The 16,676-nt window shown below is 36.8% G+C and overlaps 1 protein-coding gene across 5 annotated transcripts in view; it reads left to right on the top strand.

The window, feature by feature from the left end:
* The window catches only part of ATL2 (atlastin GTPase 2), a 59,532-nt gene extending 46,883 nt beyond the window's left edge, over positions 1–12,649 (top strand). For 2 of the 5 annotated variants that reach the window (XM_078056200.1, XM_078056202.1), the window contains exons 6-14: positions 13–69; positions 1,535–1,627; positions 3,695–3,833; positions 4,598–4,725; positions 5,864–5,920; positions 7,527–7,598; positions 8,263–8,694; positions 10,216–10,230; positions 10,815–12,649. In XM_078056200.1, the coding sequence (XP_077912326.1) occupies positions 13–69; positions 1,535–1,627; positions 3,695–3,833; positions 4,598–4,725; positions 5,864–5,920; positions 7,527–7,598; positions 8,263–8,694; positions 10,216–10,230; positions 10,815–10,934 (1,113 nt within the window). In that variant the 3' untranslated portion in view covers positions 10,935–12,649. Of the gene's footprint in view, positions 1–12; positions 70–1,534; positions 1,628–3,694; positions 3,834–4,597; positions 4,726–5,863; positions 5,921–7,526; positions 7,599–8,262; positions 8,695–10,215; positions 10,231–10,327 lie in introns of all 5 variants that reach the window. The other 3 variants (XM_078056201.1, XM_036070376.2, XM_036070377.2) reach the window with 3 other exon arrangements.
* Positions 12,650–16,676: the final 4,027 nt, after the last annotated feature.

Genomic DNA, 16,676 nt, shown 5'->3' with positions numbered 1-16,676 from the left:
TTGCTTTAATAGTTATTTACAGAGTACGGCAGACTTGCAATGGAAGAAATCTACCAGAAACCGTTTCAGGTAAATAAGTATTTTATCATTTTTAAAAACTTAACGTATAAAAGGCCATCAAGCCACCTTATCTTTTAAGTCTGAAGATATTACAACAAACTCATTTTTAGCAACAGATTCAGTGGAGTTGAAACTTATGTCATTACCACCTTAATAGTAGGCTCACAGTAGGAAAGAGAACAAATGATATAGTTAGATTGCCAACACTTAGATTGAGAGGTGGATATCTCTCTTAATTAGATGTTATTTCCTAAACTTGAGACAGTCATATAAATTTCTTTTGTACGTAGGAAACTATTACAAAATATTAGTGGGTTTTTTTTTGGTTTTGTTTTTTGTTTTTTGGTGGTATATTACAAGTTGAGGTTAGTCCTGTTATTCTTTCTTGGTTTCATACAGAAAAGTTTCACAATTTATTGCATCTCTCCCCTCCTCCCACCCCCTCAATCCCCATATGTTTTTTATTCCTTTTAAATGCCAGGTACAGAATATTAAGTCAGAAATAAACCTGGGTGGAGTTATGTGAGAAGCATATGCTCTGCTTGCTTCTGTGGAGTCCTGTTATGACAGAGATTTAAATTTAAAAAAAAAAAAAGCAAAGCTAATTTCAGGTAGTTTCTTTTTTAAAGTAAGTGTAATTTATAAGTTGGCATTATAAGTTGACAATTTAGTCAGATGTGTTACAGTAGGTGAGAATGACACCCACCCTGTTTGCTCATCAATATGTGAAGTCCTTTCTGTGACAGCATTGCTGGTGATTCTTAGTATGGGTGGGTTTACGTCGATTGTCTCAGTCTTACGTGGCTCAAGTGGTCACTTTTATGAGATATCGGGCAGGTTATGGCTTTATTTTGTATATATGGTTGAAATATACTCTATCTGGCCTACATCAGCTTTTCTGAACTGGGTTAATTTTGTCACTTGGGACATTTGCCAATGTCTGGAGACATTTTTGGTTGTCCCAGTTTTGGAGGGAGGTTAATGCTGCTGGTGTAGTGCATGGAGGCCAGAAATGCTGTTCACCATCCAGCCACGCACAACTAAGAATTGTCTGGTTCAAAATATCAGTAAGGCTGAGATTGAGAAACCTAAGCATATATAAATTAAAAATTGAGTGAAGAGAATCAGTTGGTCTAGAATTAGATTAGTTGGTCTTTTAGTTATACAACTTTGACTTAAAATTATGATCTATATGCCCTGATATGCCTTTTGTTCATTTTTTTAAGACCCTGTATTATTGCCTGTGGTGACTCTTCATATACCATGAAGTTCTCAAACAGAAGCAATTGCTTGGTGTAGGGGCTGGGAGTGTTGTAGGCTTAAGCAGGACCTTGCTAGAACTATGAGCAGTATTAACCATTTGTTACTATAACTTTTGATAAGGATTGTTTAAGGGAGTGCATGATTGTTAAATAGTGATTTTTTTTTAAATAAAACTTTGTAAGAAATGATTTCTACTTTTTTCTGTCTGTAGACATTAATGTTTTTAATTCGGGATTGGAGTTATCCTTATGAACATTCATATGGTTTGGAAGGTGGAAAACAATTCCTTGAAAAGAGATTGCAGGTAAGCCCCCATTTCCTAGTGAGGAGAGCATAAGCACCAAGCCAGATGAAGGAGCGGGCTGTCTGGACTGCTGCTTACATTTCCAGTCTCTTAAGTGTCGCCACCATAAATTGCACATCCCAAGTTAGCCCAGGTGGCTCCATACAGAATTGATGAAAAGTAAATTGGTTGTATTCTTGCCAAAGAGGCCAGTGCCCTTGAATAGAAATTAAGGAACAAGTATTTCTCTTTAGAACCAACTATAAATCAATATTCAAAGGATAAAAATTTGAAGGAGACTAACTTTTTTGATCTACTTGCATGTGTGTCTCTTTCTGGCCAATTGACCTTTCGAACATTTGGGACAGACTGGATAATATAATGTGCATACATTGAACACATGATGTGAGACCCTCTCTCCAAAGAATACTGTCTCCTAGAGTGACAGCATATAGAGATAGAAGAGGGATCTTAAACATCATCTAACTCAGCTTTCTTTTTAAAATATATAATGTAACTGAACCCAGAAAAGTGACTTGCCTTTGGTCTCTTAACTGTTGATAGCTGGGACTAGGACCCAAATATCCAGATTCCTGGCCCATGCAACATGCTACACTAAAGCATTCCTAGAAAATAACCTCACCAACATGATCCTTTGTTCCTAAACGTACCCTCCCATGGAAGTACTTGGGGAAACCCTCAGGTCAGATACACCCATCTACTCTCATACATAAAAGTTATGTGAAAATCCCTTAATTCATAAGTAGTAGGGTCCTCTCTTTTGGTTAATAAAATTTTGCCTATAGGATGATGCATGTAGTTTTTCAACCACATTCAAAAACTTGGGGTATAATTTTCTTATTACTAAAAGAAGATTAAAACCAATTCCTCATTCTTGGATATTTGAAAGGCATTTCCAGACCCTATTGTCAGAGATAATATTGCAGTCATCTTTCTCTGGTTTTTTCAGAAAAAATGAACACAAAGCATATCAGGCATACTAACTAAACTCAGAATTATGTACTTCAAAGACAAGATTTTTATCTTACTAAAGTGATACAGGAAAGTGCTCATGTCATTAAGTGTGCAGCTTGATGAATTTATACAAATGAACATAGCCATGTAATAGCACCCAGAAGTACCCAACCTCCATCCGCTACCCCCTAAACCCTCCACTACTCTCCTGACCTCTAACAGGCCTTGTGTGTACTTTTTATTAAAGGAATCACATACAACATGTATCCTTTTGTGTCTACCTTCTTGCTCAGTATTATGTTTCTGAGATACTGTTGCATGTAGTTTAATTCATTTATTCTCATTGCTATGCAGTATTCCATTGTATGAATAGACAACAGTTTCTTCATTCTATTCTTGATGGAGATTTAGGTAGTTTCCAGGTTTTGTTGATTATAAATGGTGCATGTTTTTTTAAAAATGGTGTTTGAGAAGAGTCCTTGAGAGCGTATGTAAGTTATACTGGGATAAGCGTATGTGAGTTATACTGGGATAAGTAGTTATTAAAAAAATCTAAGTTTAAGATTTTCTTCCAGAAAATAGCAGTCTCTCTCCCCAAAACACTGATAACTAGCATAAATCATAAATAATTATTTGGGGTAAGTACTGAAATCCCAATAAGTTTCAAAAGTCCTTTGGACTGCACTGGATCTTTTCCAGTTTAGCTGTTATTTTGCTCAGGGGCTGACCTTTTTATTTGTAGGCAAATTAGTACTTTGTTTTTCTCTTTGCCGTTATAAGTACTTGAAAGGCAATTTCTTAATTTATTTACTGGTTTGTAAACCACAACCACTACTTGTTAGTCTGGTGTGGGATATTACGAGTAATTATTATTTGTATTTTTCATTCGTTGGCAGCTAACATGGGAAAAAAACATCTTTTCTAGTTTTTAAGACAAAGTGGGGTCTTACCAAAGTGGTCAGAAATGGGTCTTTAGTAAAATTTTTTGTTGTCAAAAACCCATCTGGAGTAGCATCTGAGTTAAGTGTGCACACTTGTGAGTATGGGTGTATGTTTTCTTTAAAACTTTTTTTTTCCTGTTTGCACCTTCACCCTGTCTCCTTCTACCCTCAGGTAAAACAAAATCAACATGAAGAGCTACAGAATGTAAGGAAGCACATTCACAATTGTTTCTCAAATCTTGGTTGCTTCCTTTTGCCACATCCTGGTCTTAAAGTTGCAACTAATCCTAGTTTTGATGGGAGATTGAAAGGTGGGAATTCCCATTCTTGCTAAAATCAGAACTTACTTTTTAGAGGCTGAGAGTTTAAAAAAAAATACATGGTTCCTTAAATTTTCTGTCTTATACTGGAACACATTTTGATGCATTGGTTAATGAGGTGATTTTAATGCTCTGTGTGGTCTGTCTAGCTTTCCATTGGTTTGTCCTTGACTGTCTAGTGTATGGATTAGCATATTTTATTATGTGGTCTATTGCTCAGCACCAGTGTCCTATAAATTCCGAAGGCTGAGAACATTTCAGTATTTCATCTGTTTGCAGTCTTTAAAATGTTTTACCAATATATCGTATTCATGTAATCAGATTTAAGTTTCTGTTTTAGGGATGATAAAATTTTTTGAGTATATTTTAGGATTGGATTGGAGCATGATGGCAAAAGGCTGGAGGAATAACGAAAGTTTTACAGTATAGCTCGAAAAACAAAATCTAGTATTAAAATTTAGTACAATTTCATGAATTGTTTGCCTTTTGAAAAGGATATGGAATTTATTTTGGTAGTCCACAACTTACTTATTATTTGAGCTTAAAGAATTATTGGGGGATGAGGGAAATGGAGTAGCAGAGTAAGGGGAGATATGATGTGTTTGGATGAGTTTTTTTAAATGAATCTACTTAAGTAATAGACACTGTATATTGTTGTTTCATGAAACAGAATTTTATGAACGCATACCAGTGGGGACTCCTTTAATCTTTCTTTTTTTCACTAAGGTGTTGCCTTTTATCTCATTATCCGTTAGATATTGATGAAGACTTTAAACGAGAGCTTCGAAACCTGGTTCCATTGCTGCTTGCACCTGAGAATTTGGTAGAAAAAGAGATAAGTGGATCTAAAGTCACTTGTAGAGATCTTGTAGAATACTTTAAGGTAGGAAAACTCCCACATTAAATGACTTTGTCTCAGAAATATAGCTGACTTAAAACTCATATGTATATTCATATGTATGTTTATAAAGCAGAAAAGTGAAATTTATAGTTTTTCTGTTTTGAATTGGCTAGATCAATTTTTAAGGATATATAAAATAATAGCAGACAACTCGTATCTCTTAGACAGTGATTTTGTTTGTTTATGGAATTACCTACTTTTTCTCCAGCTCTGATACAGAGAGAAGACCATTCAACATATAATTGTCATACCACTCTCACTTGTGAATGATGATAGATATTGGGAGTGCAGTTCTGCATCTTGAGTTGTCATAAAAGCCTTCTCTCTTGAGTTCTTAAGGACTTGATAAGAGCAGCTGAAAGTACAAAACTGGTTTCTGAGTTCAAGTAAATTATTCATAGATTTTTTTTTTCCTTTCTGCTCTTTTCTAGTCATCATTGCTTGCTTGCCAGAGCAAGACCATTGTCAGAGTTCTTCTTACTCATAGTAGTTACAGAGAGATGGAAGGGAAATTACAGTTAACTTAAGAGTGTAAAAATTTTGGTTATTTATTGGACAGTTGATGGTCATTTTCATACTATTTTTGTTTAATTACGAATTTAGAGGCAGTAAAAAGTTGAGATGAACAGTTCCTATATGAACTAATTAATCCTTCTTACTCTTAAAGCATAAATTAGCTAATTTTTTTTCTTGAACTGAAATATAATTTAACTTGGTCAGAGTGAAATACTGAGTAAAAATGTTTTCTAACATTTAAAACAATGGCAGGAGGGGAGAATTAGGGATTTCTTTTCATTGTATATATAACTTTTAAATATGAGATAATTTGTATGTAAGTTAGAATTATATTTAGAAACATTAAGGTATAATTTAGCAAGGTATTTTTTTTTTTGCAACATGTGTTTTTAATAGAGTTGAGAACAGAGTTAACTTTTTGGAAATGAGAGTGTATGATTTTTAAGCCTTCATTTTCCTTTTATTTATTTTTTTCCATTTTTTTATTTAGAATTTTTTTCCGAGACCTTTCCTTTTAAAAGTATGAATTATTTTTATATTTAATGTTTTTCTTCTGTAGAGCCAAGTTGTTTAACCTGCCAGTATAATGTCTTTTTATTTTTAGGCTTACATTAAAATTTATCAAGGAGAGGAACTTCCACATCCAAAGTCCATGCTTCAGGTAGTGTGTGTGTTATACATATATTTATTTATGAAGGAGAAAAGTCTTCGGTTTAGAGATAAATGCTGGAAATGGGATCATGCTTCTTTGCATGCAAATAAATTTCAAATATTTAAGGCGATACACATCTTGGGCCCTGAAGTTTTTATATGATTGCAGACCTTGCACACACATAGGCCATCAGAAATGAGAGTTTTCAGTACCTTCTCTTTAGTTGCTGGAAAAGTGTAGAAAAATTTCTTTTGCAGGAGATGGCTTAAAATGGGCCTGTCTAAACCAAATTTCTTCTGTTCTCTGAGTCTTTGACAGTGAATGTTTGAAATAAGGCTTATTTTTCCTCTTGATACAAGGATTTAGAGCTGCTTCTAGTGCATATAGGTTTTTTTCCCTTTTTTTTCAAAAGGTGTCTTTTGGGGGCTCCTGGGTGGCTCAGTCGGTTAAGCATCTGCCTTTGGCTCAGGTCGTGATCCTGGGGTCCTGGGATCGAGCCCCACGTGGGCTCCCTGCTTAGTGGGAAGCCTGCTTCTCCCTCTACTGCTCCCCCTGCTTGTTCGCTCTCTTTCTCTCTTTCTTTCTCTCTGTCAAATAAATAAATAAATGAAATCTTGGGGGGGGGAAAGTGTTCTTTTGGGACAGTGTTATTTTAACCTAGTTCATTTTTTTTTTTTTAAGATTGTATTTATTGATAGAGAGTGGGAGATCATGACCTGAGCCAAAGGCAGACATTTAACTGAGCCACCCAGGTGCCCCAACCTAGTTCATTTTTTAAAAAAAAGATAAAACAGTTTAATTAAGAAATCAAGAATAATTAACGTTACATTCATGTCAATCTGTTCTTCGTAAATTTTATGTTATTGCGTTCATACTGTTAATTTTTCACTCAAATTTATGTTTAATTTTTTTCAGATACATATCTAGTTCATATTTTTAAAGATTTGCTATTTTGGGCAGTTTCTCAGTTTTATAGTAGATTAAACAGTATTTTCTTCTAAAACTCCTGCAATAAGCAGTTTTGTGGATTTAAAGTCTCTTGTGTAACACTGATGTGAGAGATCAAGCATATCTAATTCTTGGTTCTGCACATCTGGAGGCTTGACAAATTTAGGGTTGTGTCTATTTCTTTGTTATTTACTGAGCATGTGTGGTGTTTTGTACAAACTCAATTTTTTTTTTTTTTAAAGATTTATTCTAGAGAGAGAGTGAGAGAGTACAAGCGGGAGGGGCAGGGAGAGGGAGGGAGAATATCAGACACTGCGCTGAGCACAGAGCCCAACCTAGGGCTCGATCTCATGACCCTGACTGAGATCATGATCTGAGCTGAAACCAAGAGTCAGACACCTAACCGACTGAGCCACCCAGACACCCCTACATACCCATTTTAATAAGCCTAAGCAAAACAAAATTAGACAGGCAGCCCTATTAGAAGCAATTATTTTATCTTTTACACTGGTGTTCCCTTCCATTGGAAAGGAAGACTGGAAGTTGATAATGTTTTCTCTGGTTCATTTTCAGGCTTGTTCATTATATATAATTTATTGTGTTAATCAGAATTTATAGAGCCACTGAGTATCTTTTGCATAAAATTGGCACATTTTATTTTTTTTAGGCAACAGCTGAAGCTAATAATCTTGCTGCAGTAGCAGGAGCAAGAGAGATCTATTGCAAAAGTATGGAGCAGGTTTGTAACCAACATTTAAATTTGACGCTAGAGTGAGAGAGAGGATTTTTACATTTAAAATAATTGAACTAATTTGCGCTCCTTATGCATTGTCAGGTTACATCATTCCCTGATTCCCTTTTATCATCTCTGCTGGGAATAAACTAAGAAAATAATTCACATGGTTAGAGTGCAGGGTGCAGGATACAAGTGGCAGGTTATTATACAAATCATACTAAAATAGTTTTGACACGTGATTCAGAGTGCTCTTATTAGTAGCTTCTGATGTAATACTAGTTGCAGGCCAATAGCAGCTTATGTGCTAACCTTGCTAACTCGAACATTAAAGTACCTTTTTTCTGTGTTCTCTTTTACCCACTTTCTGCCAGCAGTCTTTTTGTATTCTCATGGTGTGTTGGTGGGTCAAGTGAAGTCAGGTACAGATTGCAGTGTAATTGTTTTTGTCTTTACTGGTATTAGTCATACTTGGAAGATTTATTTTGCCTGAGTCAGTTAAACATAAGAAATAAGTTATGATTATGTGTGAGGTATTATGAATAAGTTTAAAACTCAACTATGTAGGTGGCTTGGCTTTTTGAGATTAAAAACTGTGAGCAGGGAGCTTCTTTCAAGTGTGAATTATTTCTAGCCTGTAATGTGTCCTTCTGTAATCCTGTCTGGACAGGTATGTGGTGGGGACAAGCCTTACATTGCACCTTCAGATCTGGAGCGAAAACACCTGGATCTCAAGGAAGTGGCGATTAAACAGTTTCGTTCAGTAAAAAAAATGGGTGGAGATGAATTCTGCCATCGTTATCAGGACCAGCTTGAAGCTGAAATTGAAGAAACCTATGCAAATTTTATAAAGCACAATGATGGCAAAAATATCTTCTATGCTGCTCGTACTCCTGCCACACTGTTTGCAGTCATGTTTGCTATGTATATAATCTCAGGACTGACTGGCTTCATTGGCCTAAACTCTATAGCCGTCTTGTGTAACCTTATCATGGGGTTAGCACTGACATCTCTTTGTACTTGGGCATATGTAAAATACTCTGGGGAGTTCAGAGAAATTGGAACAATGATTGATCAGATTGCTGAAACACTATGGGAACAGGTTGGTATCTATCTTTTGGTTTTTCAGTGACTAATTTCATCCCCGTGACACTTCCCCACCCTTCTCCTGCAGTATTTGCAAACACCTACTTTTCCTTTATATGAGGAATGTCAAAGGATGTTTTCTGTTTTGTTTGGTTGTATAATCTGAATATCAATTATGAACCGGAAAATTTTTTTCTTAAAGTCATAATTATAGTGTGCTTTGATTGGCTGAAATCTGTAATATCCTTTCGATAGATTCTTAGTCGTAGGCCTGATGATGCCAGACCATGGGCAGGGCCAGAGTCTCTAAGGATTTTTTTCTTAGAGGAAAGAAAATATAGTCAGTGTAAGGAAAAGAAATTTGGAAGTGCAGTGCTTTAGGAAAGCAAAAGAAGTTTCATAGTAATACTGACAAAAAGCAATGCATGCTTAATATTTGAGGAAAAATATTGGATGGCATTCAGGTCTTCGTTGCCTTCCATGAAGATAGTGGTGATTTACTGATGCACGACAAGGAACAACCCTATAGGGTTTTCTTTCACCAAAGGAATTTTGTTCGACTTCTATGGAAACACTAATGAACAAAGCAAAGTGCTACAAAGAGAACCAGCTTCGCTTAATCATAATCATTTACCTCAACTAGAATTCAAATCCTAATCTTTTACCTCAAACCAGAATTCAGAGTCGGGCCTGACAAGAATCTACTAAGGAAAACCATGTTGTATATTGGCCAACTGTGTGCTGGAATGCCTGTGTTCAGAAAATTCCATTTAAGGATGTTGTCATTAAAATGATCATCGTGAAATACTTGAGCATCATGTCGAGGATCAGAGTGAAAGCTGCAGATGTTATTATTGATGGACAGTATAATAGGCATTTTCAGATATCTTTTCTGGGCTGATGAAAGTATTGGGCTTATTTGAAGATCTAGGATATGCAGGTTCATGTTGGTTTTGGCTTTAAATTTAAAGACTGAAGAAGTAAATCATTTTTTGAGGAAGGTTTATTGGGTATTGACTTTTCTTGTTAATAATGTCATTATTATTTTATAAAGTGACCCACTATATTAATTTGGATTTTGTATTTATTCTTCAGAGAAATGCTCGATTTACTCGGATCTGATTTGGAAGCTTGTGTTTGGATATTTGTTAAATTTAACCCTTTATCTCAAAAAAAAATCTCTCTTCATATTCCTTTGATACCTTCTAATAGAGGATGGACAAAAAGCTATCAGCAATCTCACTTTTTAAAAAAAAATTATCTACTTTAAAATTTTGGACCGTTACTAATTTTCTGCAGCATGAATTTTAATCATTGTACAGTGTCTTACTTTGAAAACCAGTCATTCTCCTATATAGCATTGATTCTAGGACTTTAGAAGTACCATTATTACAAAACAATTAAATGGAAGAATCTAAAGTGTGTAAAATTATTTTCATTGTAGTTAAGGTAAGTTGATCACTAGTCAGAGAAGATCTGTGCTGTGTCAACAAACCTTGCCTAAATTTTCTTGCATTTCTCTTTTCTTTTGCTTCAGAGGAGTCCCAGGAAGGTGAGAAACCCACAAAGTCTCAGATTCTTGTAGTCTTAAACTCTTTAAGTTCAAGGCACTCTGAGTCATTGTCCTAACGAATCACTCCATGTTTTAGGTGTTTTCCAAACTGTTTGAAGTTACTAGACGTCGAATGGTCCATCGTGCTCTTTCATCAGCACAGCGACAGAGACTGTCATCCAACAATAACAAGAAGAAAAATTAGCCAGTATTTTTAACTTTTTTCTCTATCTGAAGTGTTCCCACTTATACATGTAGGACAATAAGCAGGACCGTCTGGGCCGGTCTGCATAAATGCTGTATACTTACCAGATTTGATGCTGCATATAGGGTATGGAATTGCACATCCGTCTCCTAGGAATTGTGAATGGTTTGAATAGGACGAAAGTAGTTTCTGTTGCATCACCAAGTGTCTAACTGCGTTATTTGTAGCATCATAACTTTCTTTGGGAGAAGCATCTTTTTATTTCCCACATTCCTGGTTATGTTCGTCATTGCTTTGAATTGAATTTTTATATCTATTTTTATATGTAACTTTTTTTACCTCATGTTTTTATTTGTTTTGCACATTTCTCATACCACAGGTATTGAAGCCTCTGGGTGATAATTTGATGGAGGAAAACATAAGGCAGTCTGTAACAAACTCTATCAAAGCAGGCCTGACTGACCAGGTGTCTCATCATGCCAGATTAAAGACAGACTGACAGTTCGTCTCCTCATGGACTCCACTCTCCCTTTTTCTCATGCTTGCTGTACAATGAGAACTCAAATAAAAATAAACCAAAGTTTACAATCAACTGTAGAAGTAGTTTAGTGTAACTGGCTTCACAGACGGCTGCCACAGAGTGTGAAGATTGTTTGTTGGTTTTAAACGTTCTGTTCTTGGCTCCTAAGACATGGAGATTGGCTGAGGAGCATTAGTTTATCATGCACATTTGTGCCATGTTTCTTTTCTTTTCTTTTTTTCCTTTTAATCTAATGTTGGTGAAATTTGTCTTGTGTACAAGGATATTTCAGGGAAATATTTTAAGAAGTCTATTTAGAGTCTCTTTAACACCAGTGTCCCATTGAAATTTTAATTTTTCGTGAAGTTATGAATCACTGTACCAAGAACCAGATCAGAAGACAATGAAGCCTTTATCGAGCCACTACATGAAAAGTACACGTTGCTTTACTGCCTTCAATACCAGTATTACATACGTGCATGTATCAGAAATTTCACGGAAATTACATGACAACTCTCGTAGCTAAGAAAGTGATTCTGAGGTGTACATTTGTCTTGCCTTTTTAAATTTATAAACCTGCCCTAAAAGGAGATGCATATCTGGGAAACTGAACTGTCTTTATGCAGTTTAGCCTTCATGTACATAAAATATGCCATTAATTTTATTGGGGGAGAAATTCCATCCAAAAATGTTGCCTACAGCTATGAGTTCAGAGTGTCTGTACAGTGTGTAGCTTTTATTTTCTAAAATCACAGATAGGGCATGTATATGAATTATAAATATATAAATACGATTTTGTATTAAAAGTTTTGTAGTTTATGGCAAAATCTGGTTCTGTGGTAGGCTAAGTACAGTCCCTGTGAAGGAATGTTTGTGGCTCATGTCAGTGTGTGAATGCATAGACAATTTGAAGTTTTTGATATATTTGTGATATTTATGAGCACTGCAATCTCACCTCTCCTCCCCCCCCAAGGGAATTCAATGGGAATGTTTATCGTGACTTTGTCCTCTGTTGCATTTTAAAGTTATTTCCTGTAATTTATTTTCAGTACACAATTAAAAATTTGTTGTATATATAAAATGAAACTTGTGATTCTTTTTTAAGGAATCCCTCAAGTATGTATTCCATTACATAAACCATGTTTGTTTATACTGAAAAGAGCATGAGCAGGAAAACACCCAAGTGAGAGCTCTAAGGTATTGTACCCAAAGCTAAGCTTGTAAAAATTATTTTTCTTTGTGTCTGTCTCTGTTAGGGAAAACTTGTGATTAGCCTAGGTGTAGCTGGGGATTTGTTAATTTCTTTTCTCCCTCTTTCTCTCACTTTTTTTTTTTTTTTTTTTTTTGTGGTATATGTAAGGCTAACATTTTTGCAATATTTTTGTAGCCTTCTTTATAAACACCTATTATTAAAGCACCTAGTTTGGTTTTTAAGTGAAGAAAATTCAGATGTTGAGTTGCATGCCTGAAAGCTCTAAATTTACTTCGGTTGGTATAATCTCCTCCCCTCCTCCTTTCAAATCCTGTTTTTATATGGATTGTATTGTTTCCATCTGTATTAAATTGCTACCAACTCATCTGTTCTTAAAACATAAAGAATCCACTTGAAAAGTCTTTTTATTTCTTCTACCACCCTGTTTTATGAATGCTGTGGACTGTTTTTATGAATGAAAAAATAAAAAGTTTGTTGTATATAGCAATTCTTCTGCATTTAAAGACACAGAGCTTACCTTTTAAAACAAAACAAAACAAAACAAAACAAAAGAGTTGTGAAATCCAGACCATGAATTTGGTAGTATTTCTTGTTGGAGAATGTGTTTTCCACAAAGAAGGTAAGATTCTATAAAGAATTCCAAGAAAAAAACAATTTGGTTTCAGCTGGAAGACTCTGAAAGTAACTGTTAAATAAGAAGCAATATTCAAAACTGTTGACTGATCAAACTTTGGTGTTAGTGCATTTTCTGTGGTACAATTTTATAGTAACCCATATAATATGGAAGGTTTTTTTTAAAAGAAATACTTAGTGATTTATCTTCCTAATTAAGACACAAATAATTTACTTTTGTGGAAGGGACAATCATTCACGACCCTGCTGAGTCTGTCATATATTATATATATATAATTTTTTTTGAGAGAGAGTGAGCGAGTGTAGGGGTGGGGTGGGGGTAGAGGTGGAAGGGGAGAGAGAGAGAATCCCAAGCAGGCTTCATGCCCAGTGAGACCAATGTGGAGCTTGATCTCACGACCCCAAGATCATGACCTCAGCCGAAATCAAGAGTGGGACGCTTGGGCACATGGGTGGCTCAGTCAGTTAAGCATCTGCCTTTGGCTCAGGTCATGATCTCGGGGTCCTGGGATTGAGCCCTGCATCGGGCTCCCCGCAGGGAGCCTGCTTCTCCCTCTCCTCCCTGCTCGTACTCTCTCTCTTGCTAATATTTTTTTAAAGATTTTTTAAATCTTTAAAAAAAAAGGAAAAAAAAAAGTGGGATGCTTAACTGAGCCATCCAGGCGCCCCTGTTGTAATATATTATTTCTCATGAAGATAGCTAGTCCTCCTCACTCCTTGAACTTACTCTATTTGTAGTATTGAAGAGCAGTATTTCACTTGTGAGGGTTATATTTTCAGAGAACTCTGACCTGGACTTGGCTTTAGTTATTTTCAGACTTAGACAGACTAGGGGCTTCATCCTTGCTGAAGGTGTGAGTGCTGTTGGTGTTAGTTACATTGTTTCATTATTTGGGATTTTAAAAGTTTGGTCTTAACTTGGTTAAGAACCTATTAAAAAATACACCACCAAGTTTCGGTAAACAGTGTGGCTGTGCTGGTAGTGGGGCAGTATATAAATCCTCAAGTGGCCTTTTTCACAAAGTCTCGGTAAGCACTTGCTTGGCCTTTGAACTAGCTACGGAATTGGCTGTTTGATTAGCTGCTCTGTGCTGGTGGAGGTTGCTTGGGTCTGTTCTCCACACAGTATTTATTCGTGGCTGAATTCCCAAACTTTGATCAGAATCAGCCTGTGCACGTGTTTTCCCTTTGCTGTCCTAGTCGTGGGATGATGATAAAAAACCAGCCTGGAGAGCGGTCGGCTGTGCTTCTGGCAGCTGTCTTCTCATGGCCAGTGTTTACTAATCTCACAGGGTTTGCTAACCAGATGACTTTTCTTGGATTCGGTTAGGAGCCTCTGTCATGGAACTTAACTTTAGGGAATCTTCCAGGAGGCCTCCTGGGCAAACAGCTGAATTAGGGCTTTTCCAAGGAGAACAGAATTGTTAACTTTCTCTACCCAAGTCGTAGATCCTAGGGATTTCTCCTTCAGATTGGGGGTTTGCTGGAGTTTAGGTTGAAGAATTGATCTACCCTTGACATCCTTCAGTGCAATAAAACTCCTGTATGTTCTTTTAGATTTGTGACTTTCTGGGCTCTTCGGAGCCAAACCTAGCAGTTGACCAGGTCAGAAGTGCCTCAAGTATGTACAAAAAGGTTGAGAAGAGGGGGTCACAGCCTTGTGTAGCCCAGGAAGGCACTTCCACATATATCGGAACTTTTCATAACAACAGTCCTGTGAGGTTGGTAGGAAAAGCACGTTATCAAAGAGAGCATCCAGGGTGCCTCAGGCTTGCAAACGATGCTACTGCACACCTCCGGGGGTTTCGATCCGTATGAAGTTTCAGACACAGACAAGTAATGTTCTACTCACGATGAAAGCTCTGTGTTGGCATTCTGTAAAGCACCAAAAGGCGGAGGAAACACGATTTTATTAATACTGAAACAAGGTGAAAATCACCCATAATATTACTCATACTAAACAAGAAGTGAAATTCTCCTCTTTTGATTGTGCACCTCACAGGTAACCATTATTTGGTGTGCTGTTGAAATTGCTCCTGTGCTTATTGACACGTCTGTGTATGCATAAAACACTCCTCATTTTTATTTTACCCCAAAACAATTATCCTGTATGTGATCCCCCCCCCGCCCCCGCCATGTAACAGACATTTTCCTAGGCCACTAAGTAATTCTTTATGCTCATGTGACGGCTTTGATTCTTCTGAGGGTAAATGGGGTTTTGAGGAAAGAACAATTAGACCTTGGATTGCTGCTTAATAGTTTTCTTCTTTTTTGAGTTTTTCCCTACCACAGGATTGGTGAGAGAGTCAGATAATAAAATGTGAAGGGTGTTTGGGAAGCAGGAATAGAAAATTTGCACTCTTTCTTGTTTTAATGCTCCATGCTCTGCCTTTATTTGGCCAGTACTCTGATAAATGGCTTCCTGAAGCTTGTCCATCGCTAACTTGTTTGGGGGATGGGGTGGGGATCATTTGAGCATTAGTTTAGACTTCCCAGTCACAAAATGTAAAGACTACCTAAAAACTTGGAAGCATACTTAATTTTTAATTTCAGGAAAAGGAGATGGACCTTGGAGTTAAAACTGAGCTTTGGTCCCAGCGCCACCCCTTCATGCTTTGTGAACTTGGGTAAACACTATGTGACAGCTTAGCCTCTGCTGCTTCATCTGTAAAATGGAGAGAATACCTCTCTCTCAGGGAAAAAAGGCATTATTTTACATGTTTGCAAATAAAACACTTAACTGGCTTAGCAGACAGCTGGATTCTCATTATCAGCTTCCACATTCGTATGTTGCAATATGTTGTTTTGGTTGAAGTATATGAAGAAAATCTGGCCTCACACAGTTATGTAATTGGAAAAGGAGGATCTTCCCAGAATCCCAAAAGTCTACTGGGGACTCCTAGAGGTCCTCGGATTACGTTTTGAGAACCACTGTCCTCGAGTAAGAAATCCCGTTGGCAGGCATGTTAAACAGTGCCCCTGTATGTATTTGAAAGGACAGGGTGTACTGTCTTCTGTTTCATTTCCAAGTTTGAGATGATTTTTCTTAATACTTCAAAGCCCGTGTTATGTTCCTGTCCCCAGAAACAGATTGGGCCAGACAGACCAAATTCTTCTTGGGAATAGTAGGAATTCGGACTGATTGTAAACCCATTTCTTTAAATAATCCACCACCACCACCACCCCCGCCCCAAACAAAAGTCTTTTTTCTATCAATGTAAACTGTGTGCAAGAAATTTTCAAAATGTAAAAAAACAGTCACCCTTAGTACTTGGCACTTGTCAGAGATGAACGCTGATACCTTTCTTAAAGGTCTTCCAGTCTGTTACCTGTGTTGGTGTGTAAAAGTCAGGGTCTCTCGATTTGATACCCTGCTATACATAATGGTTTTTTTGAAACTGCATTTTCTATTTAATATATCCTGAATCTTTTTTCATGACAGTAAATCATATTCTAAGTTTGGTAAATGGCTGCATTTTATTTTGTTAATCTTTACGTTGACACTTTGACATTTCATAACGTTGCATCTTTGATGTTTTCATTTTTGCTGTGTTAATAATACAGCAGTGGATGACCGTGCGCCTCTCTGTTAATAACCAGGAGATTGGAACAAACTCCTGGAGGTAAAATCACTGCCCTCTAGGAGTCTTGTACCAAATTCTGTCTTCTCTAGCAGTACTTGAGAATACCATCCCGCCACCATTGCTTCTGGGACCAACCCCATCATGCCTCACTACTCGTCTCCCCCATTCAACGTCAGAAAATGAAGTCATTTATCTCCACAGCGCTTCACATATCACTTGAGCCAGTGGTTCTCAACTCTATGTGTCAGGATCAGAGCACCCCTGGAGATGGTGATCCAGGTGTTCTGGGCC

This window comes from Halichoerus grypus, chromosome 10 (assembly GCF_964656455.1).
Source record: "Halichoerus grypus chromosome 10, mHalGry1.hap1.1, whole genome shotgun sequence".
Taxonomy (NCBI): Eukaryota; Metazoa; Chordata; class Mammalia; order Carnivora; family Phocidae; genus Halichoerus; species Halichoerus grypus.
Note: the sequence above shows the minus strand (reverse complement) of the source record. Positions and strands in the feature narration are given on the sequence as shown.